The sequence below is a fragment of the Haemaphysalis longicornis genome, unplaced genomic scaffold (genome assembly GCF_048455015.1).
Source record: "Haemaphysalis longicornis isolate Haplotype H1 unplaced genomic scaffold, Haemaphysalis longicornis Haplotype H1 scaffold_12, whole genome shotgun sequence".
Lineage (NCBI taxonomy): Eukaryota > Metazoa > Arthropoda > Arachnida > Ixodida > Ixodidae > Haemaphysalis > Haemaphysalis longicornis.
Window position 1 is genome coordinate 12,458,418 of NW_027526225.1, and position 17,262 is coordinate 12,475,679.

The 17,262-nt window shown below is 49.3% G+C and overlaps 1 protein-coding gene across 1 annotated transcript in view; it reads right to left on the minus strand.

Moving 5' to 3' along the window:
* The window catches only part of LOC144161870 (uncharacterized), a 212,942-nt gene that overhangs the window by 37,219 nt on the left and 158,461 nt on the right, over nucleotides 1-17,262 (minus strand). The window contains exons 5-6 of the mRNA XM_077692447.1: nucleotides 5,732-5,882; nucleotides 5,493-5,621 (exon numbers count right to left, since the gene is read on the minus strand). Of these exons, the coding sequence (XP_077548573.1) occupies nucleotides 5,493-5,621; nucleotides 5,732-5,882 (280 nt within the window). The remainder of the gene's footprint in view (nucleotides 1-5,492; nucleotides 5,622-5,731; nucleotides 5,883-17,262) is intronic.

Consider the following 17,262-nt stretch of genomic DNA (forward strand, 5'->3'; position numbering starts at 1 on the left):
ATTAGTTTTGGAGGCATTTTAGCAGAACTTACGCACCGTTCTCAGCTTTATCATCAGAAGAACAAATTACCAGGGCCAGTCAATACAACGAAATATTTCCCTCTACATTTACAGAGCACGACGTTGCTCCTCCCGTCCCACCCACCGATGCCTTCCGCATTGATCCTCAAAACATTTCACATGGAATTAAACCTTCTACTAAACTTCAACAAAAAAATTGAAGTTCCCGGACAAAATTCCAAATAATTTGTTTTTAAATACGCGTAGTGGGGCAGGCGGTATTTTTAATTAATTTATGGCGTGTCGCTTTCGACAGCCAAGATTCCGGACTAATGGAAAAATCGCAAAACTGGCCCAATTCATAGATAGGGAGACGCAGCTGAACATGGCAATTTCAGGCGTAATTGACTTACGTGCACATCAAGTAACCTACTCGAAAATATTATTTAAGAGCACTTGCTTCTATTTTTCAAGCGAATAATTTCTTTTCTCACAGCCAACGTAGATTTTGCGGTGGCCGGTCTACGAACACTCTACTGACAGTAGTCCATGACCTTGCTGTGACCATGAACGGCTGCGGGCAAACTGACATAATCCTACAACACCTAATGAGAGCATTTCAACGTCTATGTCAAAACAAACTACTGGGCAAACAGTGCTGGAAATATTTTGGTATGCATTACCTCACTCACTAACTAATCTCACTCACCGATCACATTTTGTCTCATTCGAGAACGGGCCATCCAAAACACTACCTGTATCAACCGTGGCTCCCCAGGGTTCGGCTCTAGCACGAGTAGTATTCCCCATCTGCATTAATAACAGTGTCTGAGACCTCAGACATCGACTGCAATAGCGGGGCTACGCCTCATCAACTCGCGCTTATACGTGACCCCACAGTGCACGTACTGCCCCGGAAGAGGTGCGTGTGAACATCTTCTGTGGCATCGACCTCCTGCCTACCGTGGTTCGGGAGACTGCACTTCAGTCTCTCGGCGGACGCCGACATGGCACCCTGCAAGAGTGGATCGATCCACCATCCCACATTGGACCATCGGACGCACTCAAGCTCTGGCGGGCTTTTCTTCAATTTTTTTAGGGACGATAGAGGAGCAGGCCGTTTCTTTGCAGAGCCGACCTCGGGACCACCCCACCATGAAGACGTGGACAGCGGCCCCCTCCCCCTTCACCATAAATCCCACATTTCTGTCGCAAGGTTTGCACCCTGTTCAATGCAGAAATAAAGACGTAAAAAGGCAAGTTTTTGCCGAATTTTTTTTTCTGAGATAAACATTACCAGTAGCCATGACCACCTAAAACGTAACAAACCCATAACCGAATAGCCGAGTGGCAAATGTCCAACATTACAATGTCCGTATCAATGCCTAACCAGACGAAGGAATTATCTGTGTTTTTCGTACAACAATAACGGCACTCCTCTGGGTAATATAACTCAAGCACTTAGGAATACCCATTACATCTTTCCTCAGGTGGGACCCGCGCATCTCAAACATCACTGCAACTGCCATTCGCAAACTATTTTTATTCTGAAAAGATGCCTACGCCTGTCACCTCCACCTATCAAACTAGTGCCATACACTCGTTTGTTCGACCAATTTTCGAATATCCCCGCAACCTATGGTGCCCATATACTAAAACTCATCTAATGAATTTAGAAAACGTCCAGCGAAAAGACATTTCATTCATTCACAATAAGTAAAGGCGCACTAATTCAACCACAAACCTACCATCCGCCTCTGTCCTACATATGGCAGGGTCGGCGCGCCCTAAATGCTTTTTCAGTTGCTTTATAACCCTAAAACGATGGCGCAGCTGGCACTAGCGGTGCAAGGCTAAAGAAACAGCAAAGCTGGCGCCCCCTGTCCCTTCATCGGAGACCCGGCTGTTGCATCAGCAGCAGCAGCAGCAGCAGCCTGCTAGGCCTACTACAGGACAAAGGAATCCCCATGGGCCTACAACCACTCCTGTCCCGCACCGCTCGGGTTCATTCTTTGCCTGCGAATTTCCCTATTTCCTCCATACATCGACTAATTGGCCTTCCTGTTTTTCTAGACCTGTCTTTCGCTACCCAATCTGTCGCCCTGGTAGTCCACCGATTGTAGTTTCACTTAACTACATGGCCATCCCAAATCAATTTTTTTTTACTTGAAGTATGATATGTTTTGCTCTAGTTTGTTCTCCGATTGAGAGAGAGAGAGAGAAAATGACTGTATTGAAGGGAGCTCTTTTCCTGTCCCCGAGCCTCACTTTGACAATCATTCGCTCAATGTACCGTCGAGCCGACCTACGCTTGCTTTCAACTTGTTTAGTAAGGCGGGAAGCCTCCGCTGTATATGTCACCACCTGACCTTTATTTTTGAACACGCCGCAGATCCTTCTCCATGACTGCCAGGCCCGGATCGCTTCGTCCGCGGGCTTTCACATCTCTGTTAATTAAAGTGGACCGCGTTAGCGCGCACTCGAACCCGCGGCCCAGACCAATGCCAACGACCAGGCTACGAACTCAAATGAAATGCTGCGCGATCGGAAGGCGATGGTAGCGCAATTGGATGCACGCCGGTTTCATAACGCGAGGGACCGAGGATCGACTCCGGCCGCGGAAGTAGGAGGAGCAATGAACGTTTCTTTAACACATTTAGAGCAGATTGGCGGCCGCCTGAGTCACGGTAGCCGCCTGCTGTCGCTGCTCAGGTGGGCCTCGTGATCTGCAGGTCCTGCCGGTCCGAGGTTAGCGCGCATCCCCACTGCCCTTTTCAGGTGTCTGCACATGTCGCTGTCAAGGGCAGAGCAATTAAGGTGCTCGCCTTGTAGTTGTAGCTCGCTCCCTGGACCCAAGCAGGGCCCCATGACGTACCGCCGTAGCGACGTCCCACACAGGCTTCCAAAACCAAGCGGTTCATATAATCATAACCATTCGAAACTCGAAACTCGTGAGTCGCTGGCGCTTGTCAAGCATCTCTCTGTTGTTTAGCGCAAAGCGCAGGTACATTTAAGTCAAAACATAATAAGCTACCAGGTGGCCCGCTTTATTTAGTTAGTGACGCTCGTTGGGTTGGCCCTCACGATAGTAAGCGGAAAACTGTGACAGTGCATGAACAAATGGCGCGTTCCAGAGCCCGCAGTAAGGCGACTGCGGCGCCGGCACGATCGGGAGGAAAAGCAAGCACGGAAAGCACGGACCTTCCGATGGCACAGTTTCGTGAGGGGGCACGCGAACACTGCGAAGGCGGCCAATTTGACTTGCACTGGACAAGCCTGCGTTTTGTTCGTCAAGAGGGGAGTGAGACAGAGCGGCGAAGAGCGGGATGCGTGGTAGCGGTGAGCACACAACGGCGATGCGCCGTTATGTGATGCGCCGTAACTGCGCTACAACCCGTTATGGCGCATCACATCTCCACACTTCCGACAGCTTTTACGTTGAGTGGAACGGCTTTAATTTTTCTTCCCCAATGCTGCAAACCCGTACCCCTCGGGCCTTCGTGGTGGCCGAGTGCTTAGGTTAGCGATTTTACGCTCTGAAGGTCGAGAGTTGGATGCCCTGGACCTGCGTAACCACATTATTTTTCTTGAGGCTTCGGCTGTTTTCCGTCTGCGCCGGACGTATTTGTGTCGGCCTAAACAGCTGTGCTGTAAAATCAATGCAACCAAGTATGTCTCATTTTTATGGTACCGCCGAGTGCGACACCAACACAATCGTAGTTTAACAGAATATTTATGTAATATTCGCACACTTAAGTATTCTTTGTTCCCACTTCAGATACACGAGTGAAATCAGTTCGGTCCTGTCATCCCTCGAATCAGTTCATCAACTGATTTCATGAATATATTAGATGCGCAAAGTTAAACCAAACATTAAACTGTTTCCTGTGAAGTGACGCTGCGGGCTGATGTGACCCTTATACGCGTGGTACTGCCTGCTGCTGTGCGCGCCTTAAAAAGGAGTTCTTTTTTTTAAAGACGATAAACTTTCTTGGGCTACTTAAACCCAGAAATTTTGGTCTGTCTGTATGTTTGTCTGTCTGTCTGTCTGTCTGTCTGTCTGTCTGTGACTCGATTCAGCCACCCGGCCAAAGTAAAATAATGCCTGCGCTATAGTCTTATATAGTCACAGCTAAATGTGCCCGTCTAAGTCCGGTGTAATGTTCATACTTGTCAATATTGTTGAAGAACAACAAGACATTACGCATATATAAGAGAACAAATTAATACAGAAGTGATATTTGCAGCGTTCCTTTATAAAAAATTGTACATGCTTGATTTTGGCAAGAATAAATACTTCATCAACTGAAGAAAAAATATCACTCCGCCGTCGCCTGCTGTCGCCCGCGCCATATAGCTTCTGGCGGCATTTGAAGAAATCAAGTGGCAAGAGTTACGAAAGGTTCCACTAGATATGTTCATCGTTCTGCTTGGAACGCATGTGGACTAGGGAAACACGGTTCTATAAACGTTGAAGTAGGCCGCCTCGATTCACACGCGTCTTCGGCGTACGGCAGCGTTGGCATCGAGACACCCGGTTTGGAGCAGTGGAACGCGGAAAATTTAAAACGATTTAAGCAAACCTTTGCCGTCTTTACCTTGGGAGGAGCGAAAAGCAACAGGAACAACAAGAGAGGTGAGCGGGAAAGCGAAGGGAGACATTTAGTTGGCAAAAGTCGATAAAGACTATCGTCTTTTGGTGACATTTGCAACGAAAGGAGCAGATACGTGGCCAATTTTTCATCTAGGAACCACGCACAATGGGCATATGTTTTACCTTAGTTTTATCTATTTATCTGGAAATACTAATACAGCGTTCACTGACTAAATGTGTGCGTTTTTCTCTTCTTAACTGTTTCGGAATGTTTTTTCCTGATGTAGTGTCAAGTCTGTTTTTTTCACAATTTAACAACAGCCCTTAAACGGGACAATAGATTGACGGGACAGAAAGCTCCGTCCTATCAATCTCTTGTCCCGTTTAAGCGCTGTTGTTCAATTGTGAAGCATGTACAAGCAATCCCGCTAACCACGCTTTTTCTGTTTTTTTAATATGTTGTCTTGAAAATCGCACCATTCTAGAATTCCTGCCGGTGGTTTTATGCACGAGGTTGTTGGTTAGGGACTGTTGCTAGAACACAACTAATTTAAGCCCTAGGAGAACGGGACAAGAGAGTCAACACACCTACGTGGTGCCTTGTGCATGTTTACTAGCGTGTCCCGTAGCCCTAACGCTGCCATTCTTTGTCAGGTTTTATGCAAAAAAAAGTGTGTTGTGTCTCATCATCATCAAAGGACGAATATTTCTTTCATGTACTCGATTCCTTCCTTTCTTACTGGTGGTTATAGGTGGCAAATCAATGCATTATATTTGTTGTGCCCAGCTACAATGCTTTCCAACTTATTGCAAGTAATAGAAATAAATGAATAAATATATATAAATATGTATAATGGAGTGATCACGCCGCGTGGTTTGAAAAGCAGCCGCTGCCTACCGTGAGGAGTTGGTCCGATACTTCTGCATCATCCTCATTGCCTTTCTGTCGTTGAAATTTCTGGGCGGCTTTGTCCGCGTTATTTTTTTGCCTCCGCCTGGAATTCCACAGTCGGTAAATAAGAACTTCCTGAAAAAAAACCCGAAAACCCCAACCGTGTCAAGCCATACCAATATTTTAGCAATACAAATATTAGCAACATCAAATACAACTTTTCTAATAAAAGCAAAATATTTTACCCATGGGCCCGACATTCGGCCCCGTTTTCTCGTTCCAGGTGTTGTCCGGTCCCAAATGATTTTAGGGTAACGAAGGGAAAGCCACCTTCCAAGTTGGTCGTATTTCCACGCTCTCAAGCCGTCGAATTTGTCCATTATGAGATTGTTTTCGCTGAAAGAAACAGTAATATGTGAGAGACTAAACATTTTGTTTTTGGTTTATTTGACCAAGGCGTGACATGAACTCGCAAGAAACAGACACCTTGGGTGTTTTGTATAAAGTTTTCTATAAATAAACGATGCCGACCATATCTTCTGATTCAAGATCAAGAGTGCGCATTTAAATACACAATGCAAAGAAACGAAGGGTAGACCGCAGCGACTAAACTTGTCGTAGGGACTCAAACCGAGTGACCACGATATTAAAAACACAATTTTTCGCACAATCCTATGAAACCTGCTGAATTAGCCTGCGAAAGCTTAATAAAGGGTAAACTTTCACCCTGTGTTATTTATTGGTAGGCCTACGGTACTTTTTAGTTTTTTGCGTATTTCGAAACCTCTGAATATTTCCGCCATTGGCGTTGTGAAGGATTTAGATCTGGGTGTTTTCGTGAGCGGGAATGTGGATGAAGAACAAGTGGGTAGGGGCACCGCTCCAGCACCTGCAGATCTTGTGTTGAACATGTGTCAAAAATATTGTGGAAAAGAAGATTGAATTGACTTTCCTACGTCGGAAAAAACACACGGATAGCGCGATGGCCTGCAAGTTCATTTTCCGAATAAGTATGAATGTTGAAAGATGTCGCGACGCCGAAGGCAGCTAAGCCTACTAGGAAAGACAGCCACCCTGGATGCGTGATTTGCGAAAATACCTTGGGCCGTCAGAACTGAAGAGCACACAAGCCACAACACATACAGATCAGGAAAATTCAAGACGCGAAAGGAGCAAGAGGGCATCATACCAGAAAAACCTTCCAGGACTTCATTGAGGCAGGCACGCGGAGATTAAAAAAAGGGGAGGCGCATGGTGAACACCACCAGGTCGAGAAAGTTTCCAAGCAGCCACGGGGCGGAGGCGCTCGTGCACACAATCTGTTCTACGCCGATGCACCTCCCATCGGTTCCGTCCTTAGCCCCTTTTTTGCGTTATTTGTGGACAACTCCGCTCTCAAGATTGGTGCCAGGACAATCACTGTGTCACAAGGATTCATGGGATCTTGAACATCAAGGTGTCCACGACAGTTAAACTGTTAGAAGCTGTGACCGCGTCACGGACCGCCCTTGGCCTACTCCAGCTTCGGTATTCCATTCCGCTCGCCTGAGCAGCTGCAGCTGCATTCCACTTTACCGGCTGCAAAGCCCCGATGCCGCACAATTCCAGGCATCGAAGTTGAAGGAATGGATCCCGCTGATTTTAAGAAACCAGGGTTATCTACCATCTGACACCGGCCGCTAGCAAGTCTTGCACGCCTTCGAAGGAGCCTCCACAAGAGCGGCACTGCATACACTTTGATTGGGCCGTAGCGAGAAAGCCGGGGCCCTGCAAAGCGTCAGCTCCCTGCTTTCTCGGGTCCAGGGTCCGAAGTGAAAATTATCGCAAGGCCACGCGACAAATTAGCACTAACCTATGTCGTTCAAGCAACTCTAACTGTAGGTGGGGCTATCCAGACTCCAGTTGAATTACCACAAACTGAGATGACCAGACGACAATTTCCGAGGCAGCGAGCTATGTCACCGTTAGCACCCCATCATAGAAGCGAGCAAAAATGTATGCCAACATCCGGTTCCTCACGATCCGTGGGCACGAATATGAAGTTGCAGCTCACGTCTGGGCACCAGCGAATGCCATTATCCTTGTAATCTTCAGATCACCGAGGCTGATACTCCCCGGCTGACCATAAATAGCATTTGCAATTACAACCCCGATCTCAAATACTAGATCGAACTCGTTGATTATGGTTCAAATTCTATTCCACAATATGCAAGTTCCGTATTGGACTCCTTACAGGACCACTATCTATCGCTGCAAACCGTTTCGGATGGAGGTCGTGGCCTGCACAACAGGTTGGCAGCCTGGGCACCACCCAGATGGGTGCTCGAACACTCAAGCCTATCCTGGCTGCTTGAACTGCGGCTGAGTGAAACCAGATAAAGGCCACCAATGTGCTCTCAGGTCCATCGTTAGTGAGGGAGCTAACCCCACTGGGTCTGCTAATTGCCCTAAACTCTTCCGAACGCGCAGGCAGCAGCCCATGTATGCCCAGATCGTGACTACAGGTTGGCGCACCGACAGCTCCTTTGAAAAATGTACGCCAGATTTCCCCTGTTACACGGAAAAGCTCAATATTACCCCAACCGCCAGGCCATGGCCGCGGGACCGAAAACGACTCCTGCTAAATCGTTCCCGCACTACTGCAGGGACACCTCATAAATACCCGAACTGAACTCCGCAGAATAAATGAGCAGCCCGAGTTCCTGCCGCCCACCTTCGTCGAACGCACCTGCACCACTAGTTGCCCCCCATGAAATTCCTAAACAGGTTAATACCATCATGTCCGGGATCACCCTCCTTCGGAAATTAAGCACAGCGAAACGAATCATATAAAACAGATAATTACCCATCGCAACCCCTCCTAACCCAATTGCATGAGGGACTTTTGGAAAACCCCTGTGTGGCTACGGCCAGTTGAACGGAGAGCAACTATGAGGCAAACATCCAGCATCTATAGAAAACTCGTAAAATCGGGTGCTGCTGGAGCAAGATGCAGAATACTTGAACTTGTATCCGTCTCTTAAAAGGACACTGAGGTGAACTTGCCAAGATCCCGTTTTTGCTTGCACTGTGAAGACTGGCTCAAATTAACACAGTTTTCATCGGTTATCTGGTTGAAAAGCCGGTAAATATTTTATAAAGCCCCAAAGAACAAAACTTATTATGAGGGGTCCCCGGCGGCCGCATCAACAAAAGTCCGTGACGTCGGGTGAAGGTACAACTTGATTGGACGATGTCCAAGTTTGGCATTCAAACAAGTTTCGGTTTCGGTTCTGTAAAACACCATCCTTTACATCCGACTTTATCGTTGGATAGGCATTCTCTTTATCGCAATGATTTTCATACCGTGCTTCTGCCATGTTGTCGGCTGTAAAATGCCTAAGATAAGCCTCCCAGGACGGCTTGGAATTGTCACAATCACTAGCCGAGGCCTCCGCAGTGGATGAACGCCCTCTGCGTCACCGCAGACGCTCAAATGAAATGCGCTTTTCACCCAAATTTGGAGCTCGCCTCACTAATGCTTGCATCGTAAAAAGCGTATTCGCACCAGGCCAAAGGGTCTGCTGATTCTGGCCTGCGCCCACTTCCCGCAAGTAGTCGGTTCTTATGACAACAGCACGCTAACGAGAACTCCCTAGCGCGTTACGGTCAGTCTGCGCGCGTTCTGCGAACTCGTTCGTGAAGCAGTGAACGTTATGGCCCAAAAATGGTCAGCGCGGTATAGAAAACCACGGTCGATAACGAAAAAATCAACTTACAAAAAAGAAAAAAGACGAATGTACCCTCGGGGATTCGAACTTGCGACTTGCAAAATAACACACGCAGCGCTCCACACCACTCGGCCACATTGCGGCGTTGTCCCTGCTGGAAATATGAGGTATATAATGTATAACCAGTTTACAGTTTTAGTTTTACCATTTCAAGCAGCTTAGGTGACTATTTGTTGTATAGCGCTCTGCAGTAAGCGTCCTTCAAATTTCCACTATACCGAGCTCATAGAGGCTCATTTGGTAAACCAGCACCACCGTATAGCGACCACAAGAACAGGACGCACACTGCTTGGTCGCCTTGGATACAATACCCCAGAAGAACAAGGCAGTTCTTCCATGGACATACCCACAACCATAAGGCAAAACATCTATGTGGCTTCTATTCAACGGAATATGCACCCTCAGTTTCACCAAGAAAGACGTGCGGCGAGAGCACAGGCATTAGATATAGTCCATGGATCAAACCCCAAAACTGTGTACACGGACGCTGCCGACTACGCTCGCATGGATACGATGACAGCTGTTGTCACCACATGCACCGAGCATGTCTCCAGTGTCACACTTACTGGAATCAACACTACCCAAGCAGAAGAAGCAGCCATCGCTCTTGCCATTGCCCACACCTCAGCCGATACAATCATCACTGATTCTCAAGCAGCATGCCGAAGCTTCCTACGCGGAAGAATATCAAGACCATCTGCAAGAATCCTTCTCCAGCGACCCCCTCAACGCAAGATCAGTCTGGTTTGGGCGCCTACCCACTCGTCCCTTCGCGGCAATGTCATGGCCCACACGACAGCCCGAGAATTAGCCTACCGGGCACCGCGAGACGACTGGCTTCAAGCGACTCATCCCCTAGTAACACACCAAGGCATCACACAGCACTACAAGCTGAGTAGGCAAGAGTATCCTCCTGCCCACCCGTCACTCACCAAGGAACAGGAGCATAAACTCAGGCTTTTGCAGACAAACACGTTCCCACACCTATCTAAACTTCACGCCATCAACCCCACCCTTTACAGCGCCACATGCTCACACTGCGGTGAGATCTGTACCCTCTACCACATCGTCTCGGCCTGCCAGAAAACCCCAAATGGTCGCCCAATTCCCAACCCTTCTTATGAGCAGCGGGAGAGAGAACTGGCCTGCTCCAGCAGCGACACTCAGCTTCTGCTGGTGGAACGTGCGGCGAAGGCAACAAGCTCCAACGGGATCCTGAAATGAGGAATCCGACCACGTGCCCCCCCCCTTTTTTTTTCGCGAAATAAAGTTGACTCTCTCTCTCTGCCCTTAGACACGAAAGCGTTCGCAGATTTTTTGCGTTCGCAAAAAAGCCGTGCTGTTGACCGCTGTGCTTGTTAAGCCACCGCAAGAAAAGTGCTTCCTGATGCCTATTTTTACGCTGTACAGTAAAGTTTCAGATGGTTTTATTTTTTCAGTACCTATATTGACTTCGCCGACTCTTTTCCCGCCTTCAAGGGGCCTTTGATTTTCCTACTAGCCTACCAGTCAGCGAAGGTTCGCATGTGAGCTTGTGCAGCGCTTGTGTGGAGCGACTTGGACTTGGGGCTTGATACAGTGTACAAACTAACAAACTAAAGAAATGCACATTCTTCCCTTCGCAAACGTGTCGTGGCTTAGTCTCAACTGAGCGAACGAATTGCGGCGACCCGTCGGCGACGGGCGGACTGAACGCTAGGCCGACTCATTTTGTGGGAATGTCGGCCAGCCGTACAGTAGCGCAGTCAAGGCAAGTCATTTCTCCTGACGTGACACGAAAACGCCTCCGAAAATGTCCGAGGATGCACAGAGGAGGACAGCATTTTCGAATTGATTTTTCTACTTAATAAATTCACGTAAACACACTCAGAGTGTTCGAAACATGGCCTTGCACCCCGGACTACAATTTGCGCTAGTAATCCCGCAATGTTTACAACTCACTTCCCTTTCCCTTTAAAGCCAATGTTTCCGATTTTCAGGCTAGTATTAAAAATTAGAAGCAAAGTACACTCATGCGTGAGAGAAAGTTTCGCCAACTTTACTTCCTGCATGGCCCCAAACACGGCGATCGAACCCCCTTATGATCTCATGTTTGAGCAACAATAAAACCTTCTCCAAGTCTGGCAGTGAAACGGTAGAACTGTAGAGGTTACCACAGGAATCGCCCCAATGTGCAGGTGCTAATACAATGTACGAAGTTTTTCCCTGCAGTTATGGCGTTTCAGGAAAAGGTACTGCACTTAAGCTCCCGGATTTGAAGATGTTGGAGTGTTCAACCAATCCCAAAATGGCTGCCTTGGTGCACCCAAATGTCCGCTACAAATACCAATTTCATAGCGTTAACATTCCCTAACGATGTGTTTACGGTATGCATACTTAACGTATGTAGCAGCCCCAAAGATACTGTGTCCAACTTGGTTGGTGTGTTCGTGAAAACTTTATTGATGGTCCTACACAGCTCTCGCCGACAGGGCATTCGGTTCCCCACGCGGCGACACAGATGATTTGTCTCACTGCCGCCTCGCGGGCCTGCCGGACGGCCCTTAGTTGGTCGGCGAAGCTCCACCGCGGCGGAAGTGTCCCGGAATTAGCACCGTGGGGTTTTTGTTACAGTCCCAGGGCACGTGAGTTAAAGTGGCTATCTCGGTGTGGAAGACCTTGCACATATCTGTCGGGTATGCAACGGGGTATAGTTTGGGATACTGTGCTGGAGGAGCGCACGCGCGCGTCGGCAATTGAGTGCCACCACCTGCACCCTGTCCAGCTTGTCGGTACGCGGAGGGTAGTTCGAGCGGGACAGCCAGCGGGCCCGAGAAATTTTGTTGTAGCTCGCAAAGCAGTGTTTGGTGCTGTCCCATGGACGACGGTCGGCGGCGTGGTATGCGAGTTCGCCCGCCTTGTCGTGTGCCGTCTTGTTTCGGTTGCGGTGGGTCTCCAATACTTCTGCCATGCGCGCGGGGAACCACTAATGTGTGGTTTGAAATTTTACATGCGACTGCATCTCATTCACTCGCCTTGTCCATGCAGCGTCGTCGGCGTTGTTGTCTTCCCCCATTCTCCTCGCCGCGCGAGCTGCGCTTTCGCCGCTCGCCCCCTCTTCTCTCCGATGCCCCTCTCTCGCGAGGGGCATTGGATTGGAGTCGAATGGCTTGGCTTGGCTTGGCTTGGATTGGATTGGATTAGATTAAAGTGGATTGTGTTGGATTGTGTTGCGTCATAGCCGCGGTAGACACACTGGCGCCGGCTCATGTTCAGTACTCTCTCTTTAGCGGTCTCCTCTCCTTCGGGCGCGCTGCGCATATAACCGGTGTGCCGCTCTCGGGCGGCCTTTCGGTCGACGGTGCTCTGCGCTTGCGCTTGAACCCCCCCTCAGCGTCGCATCACACCAGGGTTCCCGCGAGGGGAGGTGGGCGTAATTTTTTAGCTTTGTGGTTTAAAATTTTAGAAATTGCGTAGGACTCGGACCGCTCGTCGTGAGATCCAGCCTTTGGCATAACTTCTGACCGCTCGTCTCGAGAGAACCAACGTTCACGCCGGAGCGTGAGGGCGAGTGCCACCGCCATCCTCCGCTGCTTCAGCCCGCTCGCACGCTACAATCCACAACCGCTACCGAGAATCGCGAGCGTTCCGTGTACTGCCCGCCGTCCACTTACCATGCCTCCTCTTCGTCTCCCAGGATATGGACGATAACTCTGTCCGCGGCCAGTCTTCTGCCGTTGTTGTGTTCCGTGTGTACATCCCGCGGAATCGGGTGGACTCTTAGCGTTTGATTGATGGGGTCCGGAACAGCGAATTCCCGGCCCTGCTGTGAGTGATAGTGGATGCTGAGACCTTCCATGATGTAGCGTCCCGCTCTCATGCCCGCTAGCCTTTCTAGTTGTGAAGCGCGCAGCACCTTGGCGATATCACTGAGCGTGTTGTGAATCCTGAGCTCGAGCAATCGGTGCGCACTGAAGGACTCCGGCACATCCGCGTCTGACTGTGCACCTTGCGTATGAGGAGGAGGATAAAAAACGTTTATTTATATTTTTTAGTGGTTCGGCGGCTCTCAGTCGAGGGCTCCTGCCACGTACGACAGTTCCCAACGGGGTCAGCAGGGGTGGTACCCTTGGTACAGGGCTCCAACGGCCTGTGCGACTTTGCGTGCCCGCTGAGTCAGACCGATCTGGTCTTCGCAGCAGGCGCTGGCAAGCAGTGCCTCCCATTTCACCGCATTGGGGTTTCTGAGTTTGGGGACAGCCGCTGTTCTTTGGCATTCCCATGTGGTGTGATAGAGGGTGAGTTTTTCTTGATGGCACAATGGGCAAGCGTCTGCATATCGAGTTGGATAAATTTTATTCAGCACGTTTAGGTTTTGGAATGTGCCTCTCTGCAGCTGACTCCGGTCGGTGTCTTCTGCCCTCGTCAGGAATTCGTGTGGCTGAGGGTACCTTTTCCTGGTACCCCTGTAGTATGCCAATGTGGCCGAGTATTCCGAGGGGACTGGCATGGGTTCTTCGAGGCCAGAATCATCGGGTGCTCGGTTGCTAGTACAGCCTCGAGCTACCCTGTCCGCCTCTGTGTTTCCCTCTATTACCGAGCGCGCCGGGGCCCACAGGTTCCTGCGTTGAACCTTAGGTGGATCCTCAGGGTGTTGAGGTACGCCACCTTGAGCCTGGAGGAGTACATGGAGTGTGCAGTCGCTTATTTGCCCCTTCAAAAAGTGGCGACCGGCCTCTTGCGAGTCGGAAATTATTGTAAATAGAGAGTTATAGCAGATCGGAAAAACGGTTCAGGTACGATACACGGTACCCGTTTCCGGACCGCACCGGGAAGGCTCGTTTTAAGAGTTATAGCAGACCGTAACTATCAGACATGCTACCATGACTGGGAGAGTGACTGCCAGCGACTTGGGCTGCGCGTCGTTTGGCAATTCTTCGTGAGTCTGTGGCGTTTCCTGTGCTGAAATATTAGTTTTCCGTTCTCAAAAGCGCTAAAGGCAGTCTTCGTGAGTCTGTGGCGTTTCCTGTGCTGAAATATTAGTTTTCCGTTATCAAAAGCGCTAAAGGCAGTATTAAAAAAATCCAATGCCCCTACGGAGATTTGAATTAAGGACTGCGAGAACATGAAGCGAGAATTTTACCTCTCCGCCATCTCAACAGATCGCGCGAGCAGGTCAAGCTGGGCTCTAGTTTTTCGTTGTATTTGAGAGTCCCTCGCATTGATATCGCCTGTTCCTCACTCGCCGATTTGTAGACGGGCCCCATGTTGCTGATGATACTAGTCATGTAGCGGGATCGCCTTTATTTAACCTAAAAGAAGCTATCGTACATGCATCGCTCGACGACGCAAGCCACGGCAGTTTGTCGGGACCGTGTTTCGCTTGGCTTGAGCTGTCAGAATCGCGCGAATTTCACTTGTTGCAACCTCATTTTTCTTAAAAGATCTCATATCGACAATCCGTTCGACTATGTGTGAGCCAATCGTACCTCTACTAAACTCTTTCAAAGCGGCCGCCCGCTTTGTAACGACGGACACGGTACGTATCGGTACCGGCCGCCCAAGTCACTCCGGTTTACGGCAGGGTTCTGCGCATGCGCGGTGGGGTCCAGACGGTAGACGTTACCGTACCGGAACCCTTTTTCTGATCTCATATAACTGTCTAACGACCGGTCCGTCCTGAAGCCTTCCGCTGCAACAAGAGCGACTGCTAGCTCCTCGGCGTCTGTCACGGTACAATGACGTAGCGAGCCACAGGGGATCATATAGAGGTCTGAGTATGACTGCAGCCACCCTTCAGCCTTTCCTTGGATCTTGTGTGGCTGCGTCCACGTACACTGTGTTGTTCTTGGAGGAGAACGTGCGTCGTATGTAATCCGCTCGTGCTTGGCGCCTACCTTGAATGAGATTGGGGTGCATGTGTTAGGTATGGGTGCCACGCGGAACTTCCGGCGGATGTCATCAGGAATGTATGTTGTCTTCGACATTTCTCTGATCTGTTCGGTGTAACCCAGCTGTTGCAGGTGCGTGTTACTCGTCGGGCTCTGCATCAGCCTCTCAGTCTGGGCTTTGAGTTGGGCTTCTTTATGTTCTTGGAATGTGTTGTGAACCCCTAACGACAGTAGCTTTTCGGTTCATGTGCATATCGGTAGCCGTAACGCCGTCTTGTGCGCTTTTCTTAAATATATTTCGGCCTGTTGCTCTTTGGAAAGGTACATGTTCTGGTAGGGCAGACTGTATGTAACCCTGCTCACTACCAAGCTGCGCACCAGCTTCAAAGTATCATCTCTTATTTCGGCGCGTCGGCATGCAACTCGCCTTATCATTCTGGAGACTTGCGTAGTCGTGGTTTTGAGCAAGGCTATAGTGTGGCTACGCTGTTGGTTGGATTGTATCCACATCCATAGTATTCGAACCGTTGTTTTTTCTGGAATCTCTTCGCCCTCGAGGTACACCTTGATGCGGAGATTTGGATCCACTGGAACAGTTTGGTTTAGCTTGTGCCCCCATATCCGCATTATTTCAGATTTTTCTGTTCGTGGGCGTATGACGCATGTGGCTGCTGCCTGTAGCTTTGCTTCCTTTTCTCCCAATGAGCCCTTGGTTATCCAGATTGTTATATCATCCGCGTACATTGGGCATATCTTATGCCCGGGATGTCTTGCAGCTTTCTGGCAAAGCCTGTCATCGCTACATTAAATAGTATGAGTGATATTACAGAGCCCTGTGAGGTGCTCTTATTAGGTCTCGTGAATTCGTCAGTGCGAGCGTCATTTATGCCAATCGTGGCTGTTCGACTAGAAAGAAGCGCCTTCACATAGCCGTGGATTCGTTTGCCACGGTTAAGGTCATCTAGGCCTGTTAGTATGGCCTCGTGACTCACGCCATCAAAAGCTCCTTTGATGTCAAGGGCCAAAACTATCCGTTCACCTCCGGTGGTTACGTTCTTCAGAACTTCCTCTTTCAGTTGGAGGAGCTGATCCTGTGCGCAAAGCTTTTCTCGAAATCCGAACATAGTGTGCAGGAAAAGGTCATTCTATTCCATATCTTTTTGAAGCCGTTGTGTTAATATTCGCTCGTACAGTTTGGCGAAGCAAGACGTGAGCGAAATTGGCCTAAGGTTCTCAAAGTGGAGCTTCTTTCCGGACTTGGAGATGAGTATGACCTCCGCATGTTTCCACTCTGTTGGAACGGTCTCAGCCTCCCAGCGTGTATTTATGAATGCAGTTAGCTATTGGATGGCTTAATCGCCTAAGTTATGGCTTTTCCTATGCGATCTGCCCCTGGACCTGTGTTTTTTGTTATACTCCGTATAGCTGCATAGACCTCCTCTTCCGTAACGGCTCTGTTGAGTTTGGAGTTCTCTGTTCCTATGTATTGGTCAGTGTAGCAAGGCGGGTAATGATTCCCGAAGCTTTTGTCCCTTGCATTGTCGCGTAATTCGGAATCAGTGCCTCCGAACGTTCGAGAGAGTCGTACCAGGGCTTTGGTGGTTTCCCTCTTTGATTTGAGTGGTTCTACGAGTGCTCGCAGAATGTTCCATGATGGTGATGTGCCAAGAATGCCAGCTAGACAGTCGGTGAATTGTTCCCAGCTGAATCTGGATAGTTGAGTGGCGTATGCTTCAGCCTTAGCTGTGACGTCTGCAGTCTTGCTCTTCAACTTTCTGTTGTGTTTTTGGCGTCTCCATCGCTTGAATAAGCCCCGTCTGGCTCCCCAAAGTCGCAACATGTACCCGTCTACCTCGGGAGTGCCTGCTGTGCGTTGTATGCACTTCGGGCATTTCTCGCGGACGTCTCGAAGGGTGTTGCACCACTCAGTCAGTGAGGTTATTTTTCCAAGCTGATGGTCGATTTCTGCTCTGAATGCGCTACAATCAGTAATTTTAGCCTGTCCAATTCTTTTCCGAACGACCCCAGCGTTTATTTGCGTGCGTACCTAGTATGCAGTGCTCACTGCCGAGTGTGTCTTGGAGGTTCTCGGACGAGCTGTCCTGTAGATCTTTGATATATGTAAGGTCAGGGCAT